Source organism: Rhamphochromis longiceps, linkage group LG5 (genome assembly GCF_057381845.1).
Source record: "Rhamphochromis longiceps isolate RC_006_pf linkage group LG5, R_longiceps_female_GT1.1, whole genome shotgun sequence".
Taxonomy (NCBI): domain Eukaryota; kingdom Metazoa; phylum Chordata; class Actinopteri; order Cichliformes; family Cichlidae; genus Rhamphochromis; species Rhamphochromis longiceps.
Genome location: NC_140561.1, coordinates 26592036 through 26609741, shown reverse-complemented (window position 1 = coordinate 26609741; position 17706 = coordinate 26592036). Strand labels below are relative to the sequence as shown.

Sequence of the window (17706 nt, the reverse complement as noted above, 5' to 3'; positions counted from 1 at the left end):
TGTTTTACTCCTTTGTGCTTCACAAGCCTCTCGGTCCTGAATGATAATATTTGAGATCGTGGAAGTACTTCCTCCTAGTCGATGTCACTTCCTGCAGAGTGAAGCGAGATAGTGCCATTCTCTTTAGTGTTTGCCCTGTCTTCCCAATGTCCACCTCCTCACCGCTCGCATTTCGATATCAAAATAACGCACTGTGATTCTCCAAACTGGCCATTAACAAAAGCAAACGACCGTAAATCAGCGTGTCATATGGAGTAACTAAAAACCGCACAGAAGGAGCGACGAGGTGAGCTTTACTTTGTGCTCAGACTTTGTCGGCGTTAGCTAGCTAGCGGTGACACCGGGTGCTCCCAGACTCGCTTTGAATTAAACACAAGATGTTTCCTCCCCTTTTTTCTGATGTATTAATTTAATAAACACATGTCAAGTGCTGTTGTCAGTGAGTTGTGGGCGTTGTCTTGCTGTTCTCAGCACCTGTTCAGCAACGAGTCTTGTTTTTTTGCAAAGATTGTCCTATCATGTCCACCCCTGCCTTTCGTAGCGAATATGCTAGTTAGCGAGCATGTTTCCCCTGTAAAGCTTGTACATCCACCCGGCGGCCTGATTTTAATTAGGAATTATCTGCCAGTAGCTTGTGCTGCTCACAGCTAGTCAAATCATTGACGAATATACAGGTCCAGAAAGCCTACCAGTTAGTAATCGTGGTTGTTTGCAAGCGGCTGTATCAGCTAACCACCTAGCCTCAGTTTTTCGTGTTGTAAATCGAGCTAATAGTAAACATTTTTCTTAAACAAATTAGTTATTATTAGTATTATTTTTGTATTTAACCATGCTTAGCATGAGATGCAGGTTACAGTCGTTGCATGTAAATGGTGGTTCTGCTCTATCACAGTTAGTGAAGGCTCCCAGGGCCCCTTTGACAGCACGGACCCTCCCAGCTGTGGTTTGAATGAGAACAAAAAGTGATTTGAGTTTTTATCAGCAGCATCCTTACTGTGAGATCAAGGCAGCGAAAATGCTGTTAATAAACATTACTGTGCTGTATTATTATAGGCACTATATGGCTACGGTGTTCCCTTGGTCACTTGGCAGATTATCACTTTTTGGCACAAAAAGTGATTTCCAGTGATTCCATGCGTTTTTGTTTCCCATGTTTCCAGTCCTTTTTGGCCATTTAAAATACCTTTAAATAACTATTTTTATATTTCTTGAAGTTTCTGGTGTCCTCTTGGCCAGATTACTCTTAAAAAGCCATTTTTGTTTTGTCAATGAAACTTTTTAACTTGTTAAAAATGGATATATAATAGCCATAAACTGATTCTACCATGTGATAGGAATGTTGTTTGTGGCTCAAGATAACTTGATATCATTCATGAGGGATACATTTGACATATGTTTTACACAGTATAGGCCAACAAGTTATTTTTAGCAGTTTAAATACAGCCAATCGCTTTTTGGCAAAGGCTGTTAATCCGTTTTGGGCACAACACTGTTCTTATAGGCTGATTGATAAAGTTATCTCCCCAGTATAGACAAACTGGGTGACCTGTGCTGGGACCAACACATATTACTGTTTCTGTCCTGCTTTTCTTTAAATTGGCAAATTGTCTGTAGTGCTCAAATGAACACAAAATTTGTATTTAACTACCAGAGTGATTTTTTTTTTCATGCTATGCTGTCAAATGTCTGTTACTTACAATGAAATGTATTTATACCCTTAAACCACCTTAAATGGGTTTCATATTGTTATGCAGATGATATCTGATTGTACATTTCTTTTTCTTCACCTCACAATGTTCCAAAAATATCTATCCTTCATGACTTTAATGATGCCACAAAGCACTGCATGGCTGCTGATTACATTTTAGTTATTACTGGAAGTAACCATTGAAGCTCTTCTGAACTGAGCAGTTTGTGTCATATTTCAGGCGTACTTATGGAACAAAATGACTGTGCGTGTTTGGCAGAAGTCGGTGCAGGTGGTCTCTACCTGGGCAGCTACCGAAACTATTCTTAAGGCCCCAAGATCACATCTTTATTGATATATACAGAGATTCAAAACTTGTCATTAATGGTACAGGGAAAGTTTTCAAATGATGTCTTTATGGGGAAAGTATTAATAGTCTTGTGCGATCCTGCTTTTTTAATCTTGGCGATCACTTTCAGAGATGTGCATTATCAAATGCCTGCTTACATTCGTGAACTCTTTCGTCCTTATATAACGTGCAGATAATTCAAGTCTTTCTGCTCGACACCTATTGCCAGACTAAAAAAAAGAGAGACTGTGCTTTCAAAGTTGCAGCTTCAAACTATGGAATGCACTACCATTACATTTGAGATCTGTGGACTGTATTGAAACATTAGTTTGAATCAAAAGAAAACACATTCTTCTACATCTTGAATAAAAAGAAAAATTGTTTTGTAAAAAAGCCAGGCTTTCTTCATTGCATTCCTGACTGATTGAATGTGCTAGAAAGAACATTTTGTTTTTGGCAACTGCAAAATGCAGAAAAATAAATAGTAAATTCACATAGTGCTGTTTACTTTTTTAGTGTAGCTGATAATATTAGGTTGACTTAAGCTTAGTGTACAGCAGTGCTGATTGACTGCTGGACGGTGCTACTCTTGGTTCCCTTATCTGTTTTTGTTTCACTTGTAAGTAAATTGTTCAGGTGTTTAAGTCTTTGTTTAACAGTCCTGCAATTGACACCTTTTATCTTTGACTTCTAGGATTTCTGCTCTTGTGAAGGTTTTGATGCTGCTTTATTTTTTCAAAATGAAGATTTTCTTATATTCTAGTTATTTATTATTTGAAAACTTATGTCCTCTTTTTCCAGGTAGACCCTACATTCAGATCACCTCAATCAGCAGTCCTCCCCCACTGTAAATTTATATTCTTGACCTCATCTTACTGTTAACTTAGCTATAGCAGCGAGGATGTCTCAGCTCCAGTTTCAGTGTCCAGCTAGCCCCATGCCCGCTGCTTCTGCCCCCCTGCAGCCACAGCCTAGCTACAGCATCCCTTGTGCCTCAGGCACCCTACCGTCAGAGAGCGCCAGCCAGCCCATCAGGAGCTCCGCTCTCCCCGCAGGGTCAGCCACTCCCTACAATAGCACCACAGGTAGGTTTTCTGATTTTGTTTGGTCAAAAAGCTTACTTATCGGTGATGGCATTTAAATTAATTAGTTTGGGATTTATTGTTTAGTTTTTATGATCACATTATGCATCTCACACCCCTTTTATTGCAATGTTTTGTTAAAAAATTTGTTAGAACCTGGAATGCTTTTGCCAGATAGTATGTGTATGAGATTGTGAGACTTTATGATGGTTCCTGTAGATAGTTATAAAGAGAATTTTGGATCTTTCTTTTCCATAAACAGTATCTAACATGGCAAACCCTAAAGAGAAGACCCCTATGTGTTTGGTGAATGAGTTAGCCCGTTTTAACAAGATTCAACCTGAATATAAGCTGCTTTGTGAGCAAGGGCCAGCTCACTCAAAGGTACGAGTTGCTCACATCATTTTATTATTACTGTTGTCCTGTTCTGCTGCAACTTTGTGCTAATGATGGAGAATCAATTTTAGATTTTCTCAGTGAGGCTCACGCTGGGAGATCAGCATTGGGAGGCAGAGGGGACCAGTATCAAGAAAGCTCAGCATTCCGCTGCTGCATCAGCCCTCGCTGAGACTACACTCCCTAAACCCACTGTGAGGACACCCCGCAGCACAGGAAAGCACCAAGGTACGCTCTTCCCACTGGTTTTATTGTATTCTCTTTTCTAATTGTTGCTAACACCTTGTAAAATAGAAGCAGTGAATTCATTTTTGGTTTTTTTTGTTTATCTCAAAGCAGATGGCATGACGCATATTACAGAGCTGAGTGCACTATGCATCAAACTTGGTAAAAAGCCTCTCTATAAACCCATCGACGCATATACGGGGATGAGACCACCAAACTTCAACTACAATGTGCGGGCTCCAGGGCCTTACCAGCGCTCTATGCAACAGTGAGTTTGCATCATTTAGAAATCTGAGCAGAAATCTTATTGTCTCTCTCTCTTTTTTTGAGGAAATGGGGGGGAAATGGGTTGTATTTAACTTCAATTGTCATCCAGGTACTACTACCCATTTCCTCCTGTGGGACCAATGTTATATCATGTGGAGCTTTCTATTGGAGGCCAGCAGTTTTTTGGGAAAGGACGAACGCGGCAGTTAGCCAAACACGATGCTGCTGCCAAGGCCTTGAAAGTACTGCAGAAGGAGCCAATACTGCAACAGTTGCCAGTGGTGAGGAAAGAAGCCCACACTCGGCATCTGTGATATTTATTGCTTCTGGGGTTTTTTTGTCGTTGTTGTTTGTTTTGTTTTTTTTAAAACATGTCCTCTTTTTTGACAGGTGAATGGAGAGCCCGAGGAGGAGAACCTGAACAAATCAGAAATCAGTCAAGTCTTTGAAATTGCACTTAAACGCAACTTACCTGTCAGCTTTGAGGTTTAAATGGATTTTATTTATCATTTAGGGGGGGATTTATGTCATTCACCAATTTGTACTCCACTGCATGTTCCTTCTGCCCATAATCTATTGAGTTTAATAGAATAAATGCTCCCCTACATCAGGTGTTTCCACTTTTGCTTTCCAGGTTTTAAAAGAAGAGGGCCCTCCACACATGAAGACTTTTGTAGTGCGTGTTACAGTTGGCGAGTTCACAGGAGAGGGCGAGGGAAAAAGTAAAAAGATTGCAAAGAAGCTAGCAGCAGCAGCTGTGCTGGGAGAGTTGAAGAGACTACCCCATATACCCAGTGTAGAAAAGACGCAGCCCCGCATCAAAAAGAAAACCAAATCTATCATCAAGGTAGTGCAAGTTTTATACTAGAGTTGGGATAGTGATTACACACCTAACGGCTTCCTTAAGCAATCATTAACCTGTCGTGCCAACAGCTGCAGACCAGTCCAGAATATGGACAGGGAATGAATCCCATCAGCCGCTTGGCTCAGATCCAGCAGGCCAAGAAGGAGAAGGAGCCGGAGTATAGCATGGTGACAGAGAGAGGGCTGCCACGGCGCAGGGAGTTTGTCATGCAGGTGAGTCAGCTGCAGCCGAGGCATGCTGGCAGCAGCACTTATGCAACATCTGTCTCTGCTTTCCTCTGTCTCCGCTTGTTAATTTCTCATTTCGTTCATCTTTTCCATCTGTTTATTCTGGTCCAGGTTACTGTGTGTGGGCAGTCTGCAGAGGGAATGGGACCCAGCAAGAAGGTGGCCAAGAGGAACGCAGCAGAGAAAATGCTGGAGCTCTTGGGGTATAAAGTGCCTCAGCCTCAACCCCCAAAACCGGCACTCAAAACTGATGAAAAGGTACTGCTTAGACCTTCTCAGGAAAGTCTCATAAATAAGTTAGGTGGCCAATGTTTATATTATATTTATATAGTAAAATTGTTGTTATATTTAGACCCCAGTGAAAAAGCCAGGTGATGGGCGCAAAGTGACCTTCTACGAACCTGGTTCTGTAGAGGAGGGGACACTGGGTAAGACTTGATGGGAAAATAAAAAACTATTAACAATCATGAAGAAAATCATTAACCTTGGAGCCTTTTGTTCAAAAGGTTCCAAGGAGGAGGACTTCCGCCTGCCTTACCTGAGCCACCAGCAGCTGCCTGCAGGGATCCTGCCCATGATGCCTGAGGTGGCACAAGCAGTTGGGGCCTGCCAAGGATCCCAGGCCAAGGACTACAGTCGAAGTATACCCAACCCAGGCAAGACCACGATCACTGCCATGATTGCCAACGAGCTGCTTTATGCTGGGACATCACTGACTGCAGAGACTATCCTGAAGACTAAAAATAACATGAATCAACTGCCCCACGGCCCCCTAACCAGGCCCTCGGAACAGCTCGGCTATCTGGCATCTGTGCAGGGTCTACAGGTAAACAATGGGTTTGACTTTCATGAGCTTAATTATTCAGTTTGAATTGTATAAATTGTTTTTTATGGTACAAATTAGTATAAATAATTTAAAATGTATCATCTGCTTGCAGGTGGAATACAAGGATTTTCCCAAAAACAATAAGAATGAGTTTGTGTCACTGATTAACTGCTCCTCCCAGCCACCGCTCATCAGTCATGGGATTGGGAAAGATGTAGAATCCTGTCATGATATGGTGAGTATTTATTTCAGAAACTACAGATTTAACACTCATTGACGCCCTTTGTGAGTGAGCCACAATAGTGATCAGGGAAATATATTTTCAGTGATGGGGGGTATAGTCAGCTGTTGATGTATAATAATCATTTGTTAAATATTTATTTCGTGAGTGGAAGAGGGAGCTTTCAAAGGTAATACGGGTTTCTTTCTCAGTGTGCAAGTCCCGAGCCCTTGCTACTAACAGAAAAACACGTTTAATAATTCCTAACTTTATCCCAGCAACTTTCCATGAAGAGGATTTGGAATAAATCTTGTGTGGAGTCGTGCAAGTGTGACCAAAAGGCACACGATTGCTGTTAATGTCATGATGACACATTACAAAGGCTTTAGGCCAGCCGTTTCCAAAATAGGGGCTGTATAAGCCAGCTGCTTCATGCACTCCCATTCCTTTTTGTTGCTTCTTCCAAGACAGTAAGACTTCCAAGACTCATACTTTTCAGGTTACAGCTCAGATAACGCATACTGTTGCTTATTTTTTTAGGCTGCACTGAACATATTGAAGTTGCTCTCAGAGTTGGACCAGCAGTCAAACGAAAGGACAGGAAATGGACCAGTTTCTGGGTAAGCTATGAGAAACACTGCCTTTCAACTTGTAAAACATTTACATTTTCATTGCTGTTACGTCTTTAAAAACCTCATTTTCTCTTGTTCCAGTCAGGAAAGAGTTAAATAAAACCTTCAGACAAATGCAGCTGTCCAAAATCTGATGAATCACATACAGTGATGTCAGTTTGCATAGATGTCTGTTAGATCTGAAAAGTAAAAATGAGAGTGAAAAGAGGTTTTGGTGGTGTAGTGTTATAGAGAAGGGAACTTTACCTATATCTACATATTGGACTAACAATATAACACACCTGATTCTCTGATTAAGTTGAGTTGCATTGTAGATGATGTGAGGTTGAAGTTTGAGATGGCACGAGAATACATCCTTGGGGTTCGTGTATTTAGATTGTTCAAGGAGGAAGAGTGTGTGTGGGATGGTTCAAAAAAAAAGAAGAAGAAAATCTGGACGTCTGATGCTTTTTTTATGCTAATAGTGACACTAAACAGTGGTTGGAGATGCAACCAAAGATTATGTGTGATGAACTTGTGACCTTGTTACCTTGGAAATGATTGGTTTGAAACCCAGGACCAGGTTTGAGCCACTTGTTAGTCAGCTGCGGTCTTCAAAGCAATTTTGGTGTGTGAGTATGGAGTCAGTCTGCGATCAGTTTTCAGTTGAACAGGGTCAAGCTGGCAATTACGTGCAATCTGTCTGTGATAATACAATATTAACTGTGATAAATTGGTGAAAATGGAAAATGTTTGCAACTCTATCCCTTTATACATGCATAGAAATTGACATTAACTGTCTATATTCAGCCCGAACCTTATAAATTTGAAATAGAAATGTAGAAATAACTTGGATGGGGATTTAAATGCAAACTTACATAGACGCTCAGCAGCTTTGCTTTTAGATCAGAGTATAACCAGAATACACCAACTGGCAAGTAGTTAAGTCCAGTCGGTGCAGACTGACTCTGATTGCAACATGTTAGCAATCTTTCTATGTTTTTAAATTAGGCTTTGGTGACAAATAACAAATAATACATCTCTCTGAGAGTGACCACAGTCAAAATCACACCACAAATTTTTGGAGACAGGTTGCCTCTCATCAGGCAACCTGTGCCGATACCCTCTGATCGAAAGTGGTGCCGCAACTGCTAGTTGTGCAGCAAATGCAACTCACAAAGAGGTTTCTGTCTTTTATTGTGTTACTGAGCTTATAAGGGGTGTAGAAAGAAGTAAACGCCACATCTTGTTAGATGTTAAATGATGCGGGGCTCTGTAAACACAACAGAATTGTCACATGTAAATTCTTCCATGTTATTTTTAAAAATGAAGTGAATATATTCCACTTCAATAAACACTTGTGTATGGAGACAAAAAAAAGAGTGTTATGTGAGAGCTCAGCTAAGTTAATAATTTTTTATTTTCCGCAGGTGTGGCAAACAAGAAATTGAAGGGGACTTGCACATCAAACAGGCTAACTCAAGCACATTGGCACAGACCCTGGATGGCACTGTTTAGATTATGAGGTTTGGTTGTAAAAGCACTAGAGAAAACTCAGACACTGTGTTCTTAGTCAGATTTAGAAGGCTACAGGAAACTTTGGACTCTGTAGACTCTAAACCATCACTGTTCATATTCACCGTTACAAAATGTTCACAGTTAAACAAGATTAATAGGAAAAATAGACTATCCTCCTTGATGTTGTTTAATTGTACACATTATTTTTCTGTTGCTTTGTAGGGAAAAAAAAGTAGCTGCATCCTAGCCAATCAATTGGGAGGAGGGGTGCTTGATAAGGGGAGGAGAAAAAGGAAGAAGTGATTTACTGTGAACTCTTTATTTTGCATAGAACTTGTTTACTCTTTGTGAGAACTGCTAACTCTTGTTTTTAAGTGTTTTACGTTTTGTCCCCTGCAGAGGTAGTTCATTAAAGAATATTCTCAATATGGTTTAGATCTTTGTCTAGGGTGCAGCTGGCGAACCTCTGATTTTCCTAGAGTGCTTTATATCAACAACCACAAGTGAAGTGTTATCAACATTACCATGTAGGGCTGGGAAGAATCTGTGACTAAATGTAGCGTGTTGTAATGTGATCTTGTCGAATCTGTGTGTGGCAGGGATGTTTCCCTGTTGCACCAGTTTCCTTGAAAATCCCTTTTCCTCCCTTATGTCAAACTCTCCCTACTCTTTCTGCTCCCCATGGTAATTAAATGTGCTTACATGCACAAAACTAAGATTTGCCATTTTGTCTCTTTCTTTGTAATGTATAGAGGTGTGCTCGATTATGATTTTGCACTGATGTTGGCCAATTTAAGAGTTGTTACAGATATACTAACTCTTTAATATCCTTCACATATGCTAAATCTTGTGAATCTCTGGGCAGATTGCATATTTTGGTGATTCATTTTTTTTGATGTTTAAAAAAATGTAAATAAAGCCCCTGCAGCAAGCACGCACGGAGTGAACATTTCATAAACTGGTATCAAGGGGGTATATATTGTCTAATATGCCCTGATTGGACAGTTTATTTAGGTAGAACATAAAATTGACTCAATATTCAACTGTTTATGATACCGTCAACATCATCTGCAGCAAATAACTATTTCGTAGCAAGTTGTTTACTGAAAAAGAGAAAATATCCAGTAAGGGGCAGTTTTCTGGGTGAAAAAGCCTTTTTGATACCAGAGGTCAGGTGAAAATGGCCAGACTTCTCGGAGCTGATAGGCCAGCGGAAGTAACTCAAATAACCACATGCAGATGATCACGTCTGAACATATTGCCTGAAAGTTGATTCTGTTCATGACAACAGAGCGTTTTCAGTCAGAGGAGCGTTTAATCACTCATCCAAATGACATCTTGAGTCCCAGCTGACTGCAGGTTTCCCAAATCTTATAAACAGTGCATTTGCATAATGACCAAAACTAGCACCATTGCATAACAATGAGCCATGGGCTTAGTTTCATGATTGTTAATATGCAAATCAAGAAACTAAGCTTGTGCAAATAAGTTCTCGGCAACCTGTACGCTGCTGAGACTGAAGAAGTCACTTGGATGACTGATGAAACATTTGCTCCATTGAAAACGCTGGATCGCTCTGCATGCGTCAAAGACACCTCTGAATACACAGCACATGGAGCACTGAAGCAGATGGGCTACGACAACAGAAGACTAAGACACTATGAGCAGGAAACTGAGGTTACAATAAACATGGCTATAGCTTGCTAACATTTTTATAGAAAATACTTTAAATTGCTTTTATTGCACCTTTAATGTCCCATTCAGTGGTTGAAGGTATCATTACAGTAAATCTATATCTGAATAAATATTGATTCTGCTAATTGAATTCAGGGTTAGTTTTACAGTATCGTACGCAATCGTTTGTTGCGTTATAACCAAATATTTGCTTCATAAAAACAAACGTGTATGATCTGAATCTTCTCATCCAAGACTTTTCAGTTGTTCTTCCTTGAGTGCACAAACAAGAGCTCATTCTGGGAATTATGACCAGAGACATTTACAACACCACATTGTGCTGCAGGAAATGTTTCATCGTTAGTCATACTCGTTCACTTGCATAAAATTAGAGAATGTTTGTCCAGTGACTGTGATTAGTATTGCTAATCTCACAAGACAGAAGTGTCACTTCTGTCTTGTGAGATTAGCAATACTTTTTAGCCTTCTTCTGCTACGTAAACTACACGTGCACTCATACATGCATGATCTGCAAGTGCAGTTTGTCCAGAATTTTCCACTCAAAAGTCCATATTAGCATTCAGTCAGTGGAGCTAAGCATCTTTTTTCTAGAAGGGACAGTTCTTATTCTGACAATTCTGATTCTGATTCTGATTACATATTTTTATATGTAAGTCATACGTCATAAATACTAGACACATTATTATTAAAGTTATTATTCTTGGTCTACATAGAGAAAGATTAATAAAATTCCCCTTTTGCAGTGTTACTTACTTTTTCTTGCTTACAGTTTATGATCTTTACAGGAAAACAATGCACCAGACGCGTCGCTTGCTGTGTTCTAACAGCATTTGTAGGTGTTGTTTTAGGTCATTTTATTATATGTGAATATAACAGAGTATAGAGGATTGCATAACAGCTATTAAAGAAGCTTTCCCATTTCGATCAGTGTAGGATTTAATCACTGTTTGGGCATTTCACAGATTTATGGTGAAAACATTTCAAGGGCACATTACATTTCATATGAGCATTATTGAAATCTTCTTGGAGGCTGATGACTACTTGGCTGAGTTGTCATCCAGTACAGACTTCCAAATGATCAGCCTGAAAATGTAAAGTCTGTTTTATTATATCCATTTGACTGACTCATGGCTGCAGATGGACAATTTGGCCTGTTGTTCACAAAACCCACATTTTTTTCTTTCTTTTTTTTTTGTCCTGTCTGATGTATTGTGGACCCTTTGAAATACCTTTGAAGGTATTGTTAACATTTGTACTCCTAAAGTTGTTTCTTTGTGTAAAAATGTATGACTAGGCGACTGCAACAGAGCCATTTGTCACTTGTTTTTTCGTGGTTTCAATAAAGGGGTACATGCACTTGTCAGAACCCATGAAGCGATAAGTGGTCACGTTAGATTCCCATGGCAACAACCTGAAAAAGAACAAAGACAGTAGAAGCTTAAATACCGTAATCAGCTGTTGAAAATGGATAGAAAAGGACATTTTCGAAAAGCATTCATCTTTATTTAGTATCTGGAAAATGTGAAGGTTGTGAGACTCACGCTCTGAAAAGAACAGGCAGGTAGGTGAGGCGAGGGATACACACTAATGGCTGGTTTACCAGGATAGCGTTCATAGCCTGCTCAACACAATACTGGGGCTCCAGAGGGGGCAGGAGCAGTTCCACTTCCTAACATCAAGGAACATTTAAAATATCAAGCAACATGAAACATTAGCAATAGACTCATACATAGGTTGTGTCATTGAGTATTTGAGGACATTTTTTTGTCCGTTTAAGAGCAAAATTGGATTTAGCCTTCTACAGGGAGTGCAGAATTATTAGGCAAGTTGTATTTTTGAGGAATAATTTTATTATTGAACAACAACCATGTTCTCAATGAACCCAAAAAACTCATTAATATCAAAGCTGAATGTTTTTGGAAGTAGTTTTTAGTTTGTTTTTAGTTTTAGCTATTTTAGGGGGATATCTGTGTGTGCAGGTGACTATTACTGTGCATAATTATTAGACAACTTAACAAAAAACAAATATATACCCATTTCAATTATTTATTTTTACCAGTGAAACCAATATAACATCTCCACATTCACAAATATACATTTCTGACATTCAAAAACAAAACAAAAACAAATCAGCGACCAATATAGCCACCTTTCTTTGCAAGGACACTCAAAAGCCTGCCATCCATGGATCCTGTCAGTGTTTTGATCTGTTCACCATCAACATTGCATGCAGCAGCAACCACAGCCTCCCAGACACTGTTCAGAGAGGTGTACTGTTTTCCCTCCTTGTAAATCTCACATTTGATGATGGACCACAGGTTCTCAATGGGGTTCAGATCAGGTGAACAAGGTGGCCATGTCATTAGTTTTTCTTCTTTTATACCCTTTCTTGCCAGCCACGCTGTGGAGTACTTGGACGCGTGTGATGGAGCATTGTCCTGCATGAAAATCATGTTTTTCTTGAAGGATGCAGACTTCTTCCTGTACCACTGCTTGAAGAAGGTGTCTTGGCAGTAGGACTGGGAGTTGAGCTTGACTCCATCCTCGACCCGAAAAGGCCCCACAAGCTCATCTTTGATGATACCAGCCCAAACCAGTACTCCACCTCCACCTTGCTGGCGTCTGAGTTGGACTGGAGCTCTCTGCCCTTTACCAATCCAGCCACGGGTCCATCCATCTGGCCCATCAAGACTCACTCTCATTTCATCAGTCCATAAAACCTTAGAAAAACCAGTCTTGAGATATTTCTTGGCCCAGTCTTGACGTTTCAGCGTGTGTGTCTTGTTCAGTGGTGGTCGTCTTTCAGCCTTTCTTACCTTGGCCATGTCTCTGAGTATTGCACACCTTGTGCTTTTGGGCACTCCAGTGATGTTGCAGCTCTGAAATATGGCCAAACTGGTGGCAAGTGGCATCTTGGCAGCTGCACGCTTGACTTTTCTCAGTTCATGGGCAGTTATTTTGCGCCTTGGTTTTTCCACACGCTTCTTGCGACCCTGTTGACTATTTTGAATGAAACGCTTGATTGTTCGATGATCACGCTTCAGAAGCTTTGCAATTTTGAGACTGCTGCATCCCTCTGCAAGATATCTCACTATTTTTGACTTTTCTGAGCCTGTCAAGTCCTTCTTTTGACCCATTTTGCCAAAGGAAAGGACATTGCCTAATAATTATGCACACCTGATATAGGGTGTTGATGTCATTAGACCACACCCCTTCTCATTACAGAGATGCACATCACCTAATATGCTTAATTGGTAGTAGGCTTTCGAGCCTATACAGCTTGGAGTAAGACAACATGCATGAAGAGGATGATGTGGACAAAATACTCATTTGCCTAATAATTCTGCACTTCCTGTATGATGGACCCTCAAAGAATGATCAGTCTGTATGTGTATGTGAGTGAGGTATATTCAGGTCTACAGACTAAACTCTCCTTGTTTGTGTCTAAACTATGACACTCAAAATAAATTTAGAGTTAGGAGTAAACATGTTAGGATTGTCAGTGACACAGTTTTCATAATTTTTCACATGGCAAGCTACAACTGAAATACAGACCTTTAATTTTTAATAACCAATTAAATTCTCAGTTCAATTCAATTTTCAGTTCAAATGAGTCCCGTTTTATTTATATAGCACCAAATCACAACACCCTTTACTTTTATATTCTAAGGTAAAGACCTTACAGTAATACAAAGAAAACAGGGAAAACCCCAACAATCATATGGTCTCCTATGAGCAAGCGCTTTGGCAACAATGGGAAGTAAAAACTCCCTTTTAACAGGAAGAAACCTCCAGCAGAACCAGGATCAGCGAGTGCCGCGGCCGGTTGGGGGTGAGTGGATGAAGACAGTACACAGACATGCTTTGAGATTAACAGTAACTAATAATTAGATCAAAATTTAGCTCTTGCTGAGGGTGATGAATTGTTCATACTTTCTAGGGAACTCTATATTTTCTCTTTGCTGTAGTCTTCTACATAGATGGATAGAGATAAACCTAAAAAATAAACCTGTGTGTGTTTTATCTTATTTTAATGTTCCTGAGTGTACCAAACTGTTGAGTTGGCCTGTGATGGATTTTTGTTTTGTTTTTAATTTCTCTTTTACTTGTTCACATATATAGCTTCTAGATTCAAAATACTACCTCGAGAGTCAACGCTAGACCTTTTACCATCTAATTAATAGGAAAAAAGGAAAAGAAATAAAGAATTACAGAAAAATAGCCTTGTTGTCTTCAGTGATATTTCCAATTAACAGAAAATAGGGGACTCTGGATAAAAATGGCAGTAATTCCTCAACAGTTAATGCAATGTTTTAGTTAAATGCCTTGATTTAAGGTTGAGTCTGCACTCTTGTCACATCGTCACTGTTTCATGAAAGAGAGCCAAATTTATGAAAATTGTTTCACTCACCATAGTTTTTGGACCTTAACTGTATATGATTATTATGTTGGCATACCTTATCTTGCAGCCTTCAAACATGCCCGTGTCCACGATGTAGGGACACACAAGGGTTGTCTTCACTCCTTCTACCTCCTCAGACAGCAGCTCGTGGGCCAGAGACTCATGGAAGCCCACTGCAGCAAACTTGCTGGCACAGTAATCCTACCACAAAGAAAATCTATCCATCAGAGCTTATTCACGCTGCTTTTAAAGATGCTGAATATTCATTATTTGTGATTTGCCAGCCCTGCTTTGACTGCCAGTGCCGTTATATGCATTTTAATGTGTTACTTGATTTTGGGACTTTGTGAGAGAACAGTGTAAAACACAATAATAAAGCTGCCATATTCTTATTAGTTATATTCTCATATAGACTTATTGTAGCGGTATTTCTCCTGCATTGGCTCATCTCCACACAAGCTGTGCTGAAGAGACAGAGGACGCTGGCAATGGTCACGATGTGTCCGTGATTCAGGGCCTTCATTTGGGGGAGGAAAGCCTTCACTGTCTGAGGCCCACACATAGGAACAACCAGACAAACATGCATTGTCATAGCAGCAAAATGGAATGAGGCAACAAACTGTGCAGTGTTGTTAAATGTGACTTAAATACTGTTCGATGTGTAGGTTATTATGTGTAGCTTACGTTGCACAAGCACCTTGTTAATAAGAGGATTGACGTCAAAGTTGCTAGTCCATAGGGTGAATGGGATAATGCTCTTGACGCAAAGCAATTTTACATTTCAAGTGTCCCTCAATAACATGCTCTGTGTACAGCCGACTGTAAAAAGATTATCCAGTATGAAATCCAAAAGAAAGAATTCCAGCTCTCTGATTCTTAGTCGGTAAAAGTTACTGGCCAAAGATGTGCTATGATTTGATTGTGTAATGCGTATTGTCTGTGATGTGCTGCTAAACCATTCTGCCTTTTGTTCCAGCGTTTGGCATTTTCACAGCTGATTAACTTTCAGCATTTATCTTCTGGATGTGCATGGTTAGTGACCTTGATTGATTTCTGATCAGTAGTTTGCAATGATAGTTGCATATTTAGACAGGAACACATTTTCTTTTGACCATACTCATAAAAAACACAGTATTGCTCTGGATAATCAAGTTAGAAAAAAGAAAAGAAAAGAAGCTATGATAAGCCCCAAAGCTTAGCATCTAAAATTTTGTGATACACTGGCATCTACAAGTATATCCAGCTAACAAGAAAGTTGGAAAGATGAAGTAAATCTGGACTGTTAAACCACTCAAATAAGAAGCTTCATTGCTTCAGATGTGACTGGGGAAATGTCTTCTATACATTTGATTTTAAACATTGAGTTCTCACCTAGAACAGAGCATGACAGTTGACTTTCATAGTCCTCTCAATCAGCTCATCAGGACAGTCTAGGATGCGCTTCCCAGCCACCACTCCAGCATTGTTCACTAGTATTGTAACGTCCCGGCCAAGGTCCTTTCTCATAAGCTCTGCGTTGCGGTACACATCTTCCCGGCTGGTTAAGTCCACTGCGTAGGTGTACGCCTTTCCCCCCATCTCATGCACCAGCTTGGCTGTCTGCTCATTGGAATTGCTATTAATGTCCCACAGCACCACTTCTGCCCCTTGCTTGGTGAATTCCAGAGCAAAGAGACGGCCCAGGCCACTGCCTGATCCGGTTATGAGCACCAGCTCGCCATCAATGGGCTTGGTGCATGGAGGCAAGATAACCCGCAAAGAATTTCTCAGGATGAAGTAAATGACATCCAGCAGCATCATCTGGAGGTCCATTAGAAAGATCATTTTGGTTTGTTTGTTTTTTTGTTGTTTTTTTACCCTACAGAAGCTCAGACTTTACCCCTGTTACCTGAAAAGGTGTATTTTCCTACCTGTCCTACAACCAAGTTGGTGCTTTCCTCCTCCTGTGACCCTCAGTCTTCAACTGTGGCTAAATACTCTCCTCCCAGATTAGAGGAAATAACTTGAGCTCCTAAGCTGTAAATGTATGAATTATTATAGATGAAAAAATGTGGACCAACAGCTTTGCAGCGAGTTCAGGTTTAACCTTTTAAAGTTCACAGCTGACAAATACTAACAAATGCACCTCAGTAAATACTTTGAATACTTTATGTAAAATATCTTTTTTTTTATGTATGCATACAGTAACATTGGCTGAAAGTGAGAGGTGGTGAGGCACTGCTTTAAATGATGGAGACAAATTATTAAATGGATAATAGAGACAGGTGATTTTTCATCATTAGTTCACATTAATACAGAGCTCCATTAATATAGCTTTCAGGCAAAGTGATCAGTAATTAAATTGTATCCTAATAAATATTTGTGATGGGGAAACAAGAAGCTCGGTTAATAAACTTTTCAGTTCCACCTGTACCCGAGTCAAGCAACCCGAAAGATTAGTGCGGCGTAGTTAGCATTTTTGAAATAATACAGATTTAGTCAAACAAGAAAGAAGAGCTTACTGAAAGTCCAGGAACATATTCTAAACCCTCTAAACTCCCACAGATCTTAGACAAAAGGACAGCAGTGGCTCTGAGGGTTAGTTACAGTTACCTCGCAAGATAGATCTTAATTTGGTTCAGTGAAGGGATACGATTCAGTGATAAGATTTGGTCCCAGCTCTACAGCTGCTCAGTAGAGCAGCAAGAATCATATTAAATGAGAACATAAGGAGATAATGTCTATGAACTATAAATCTCTGCACTCTTACTTATATCCCATGAAGCCTGCTTGCTGTGTATCACGTTCTTGTTTTCTAGGTGAGCAGTGCAAGCCTTGTTTACTTTCAGCATTGGCATGTGAGCCACTTTTATCAACCAATAGCCATTTTAACCCATTTCTTGTCATTTTTTTATAGGTAATGTTAATATATGTATTTTTATAGGATTTACAAAGAACATTTACTTACCATGAGGCAATGCATATCCCACAGCAGTGCTTTAGTTGTGATGGATGACCCCAGTTTGAATCTATGCATAATTTGCTCTCATATTGAAATGTGAATTAAAGAGGTGGTGGGGGGTAAATTATGAAACAAAATTAAGGTAAGATAAAATCCATGTGCATGTGTTTCTACATCAAATTCTTTTTTAAACAGCAAATCTGCTTTTTAAGCTGGTACTAGTTTGTGTCTAACAAGCATTTAACATGTTAAATTCTGTCAAGTGTGCTGGTTTAGCAATCCAGTACAGAGCTGTGTATCATTGCTTGCTTCCTCTGGTGGACATGCATGGATAACGATACATTTTCTAACAGTATTCAGCATCCTTACTGTTGTGAGCCATTTAAAACTGGGCT

At 39.8% G+C, this 17706-nt stretch overlaps 2 protein-coding genes across 4 annotated transcripts; one reads left to right on the top strand and one right to left on the bottom strand.

Moving 5' to 3' along the window:
• The first annotated feature begins 98 nt into the window (after positions 1-98).
• Positions 99-8991, top strand: stau1 (staufen double-stranded RNA binding protein 1). 3 transcript variants are annotated; one of them, XM_085406975.1, is made up of 15 exons: positions 99-286; positions 2842-3121; positions 3381-3502; positions 3586-3742; positions 3851-4007; positions 4116-4287; positions 4397-4492; positions 4641-4853; positions 4940-5083; positions 5210-5356; positions 5451-5526; positions 5605-5924; positions 6037-6159; positions 6685-6764; positions 8186-8991. In XM_085406975.1, the coding sequence occupies exons 2-15, from the start codon at positions 2938-2940 to the stop codon at positions 8271-8273; spliced, it is 2079 nt and encodes a 692-aa protein (XP_085263101.1). In that variant the 5' UTR covers positions 99-286; positions 2842-2937; the 3' UTR covers positions 8274-8991. The 3 variants fall into 3 exon arrangements, with proteins under 3 accessions (XP_085263101.1, XP_085263100.1, XP_085263102.1); XM_085406974.1 differs by having other exon boundaries at positions 2838-3121; XM_085406976.1 differs by having other exon boundaries at positions 100-286; positions 2838-3121; positions 3854-4007.
• A 2267-nt stretch (positions 8992-11258) lies between these two features.
• On the bottom strand, positions 11259-16649 carry rdh20 (retinol dehydrogenase 20). Its single transcript, XM_085407968.1, is given in 5 exon segments — positions 11259-11379; positions 11510-11637; positions 14422-14573; positions 14821-14917; positions 15742-16649. Coding segments are annotated over 5 exon segments (951 nt in total). The 5' UTR covers positions 16195-16649.
• Between the last annotated feature and the right edge of the window lie 1057 nt (positions 16650-17706).

Coding starts and splice junctions, on each gene's coding strand:
- stau1 (XM_085406975.1), top strand. CDS start 2,938: ATGTCTCAGCTCCAGTTTCAGTGTCCAGCTAGCCCCATGCCCGCTGCT. Junction 4,008..4,115: donor TACCAGCGCTCTATGCAACA/GTGAGTTTGCAT, acceptor ATTGTCATCCAG/GTACTACTACCCATTTCCTC. Junction 6,160..6,684: donor TAGAATCCTGTCATGATATG/GTGAGTATTTAT, acceptor TTATTTTTTTAG/GCTGCACTGAACATATTGAA.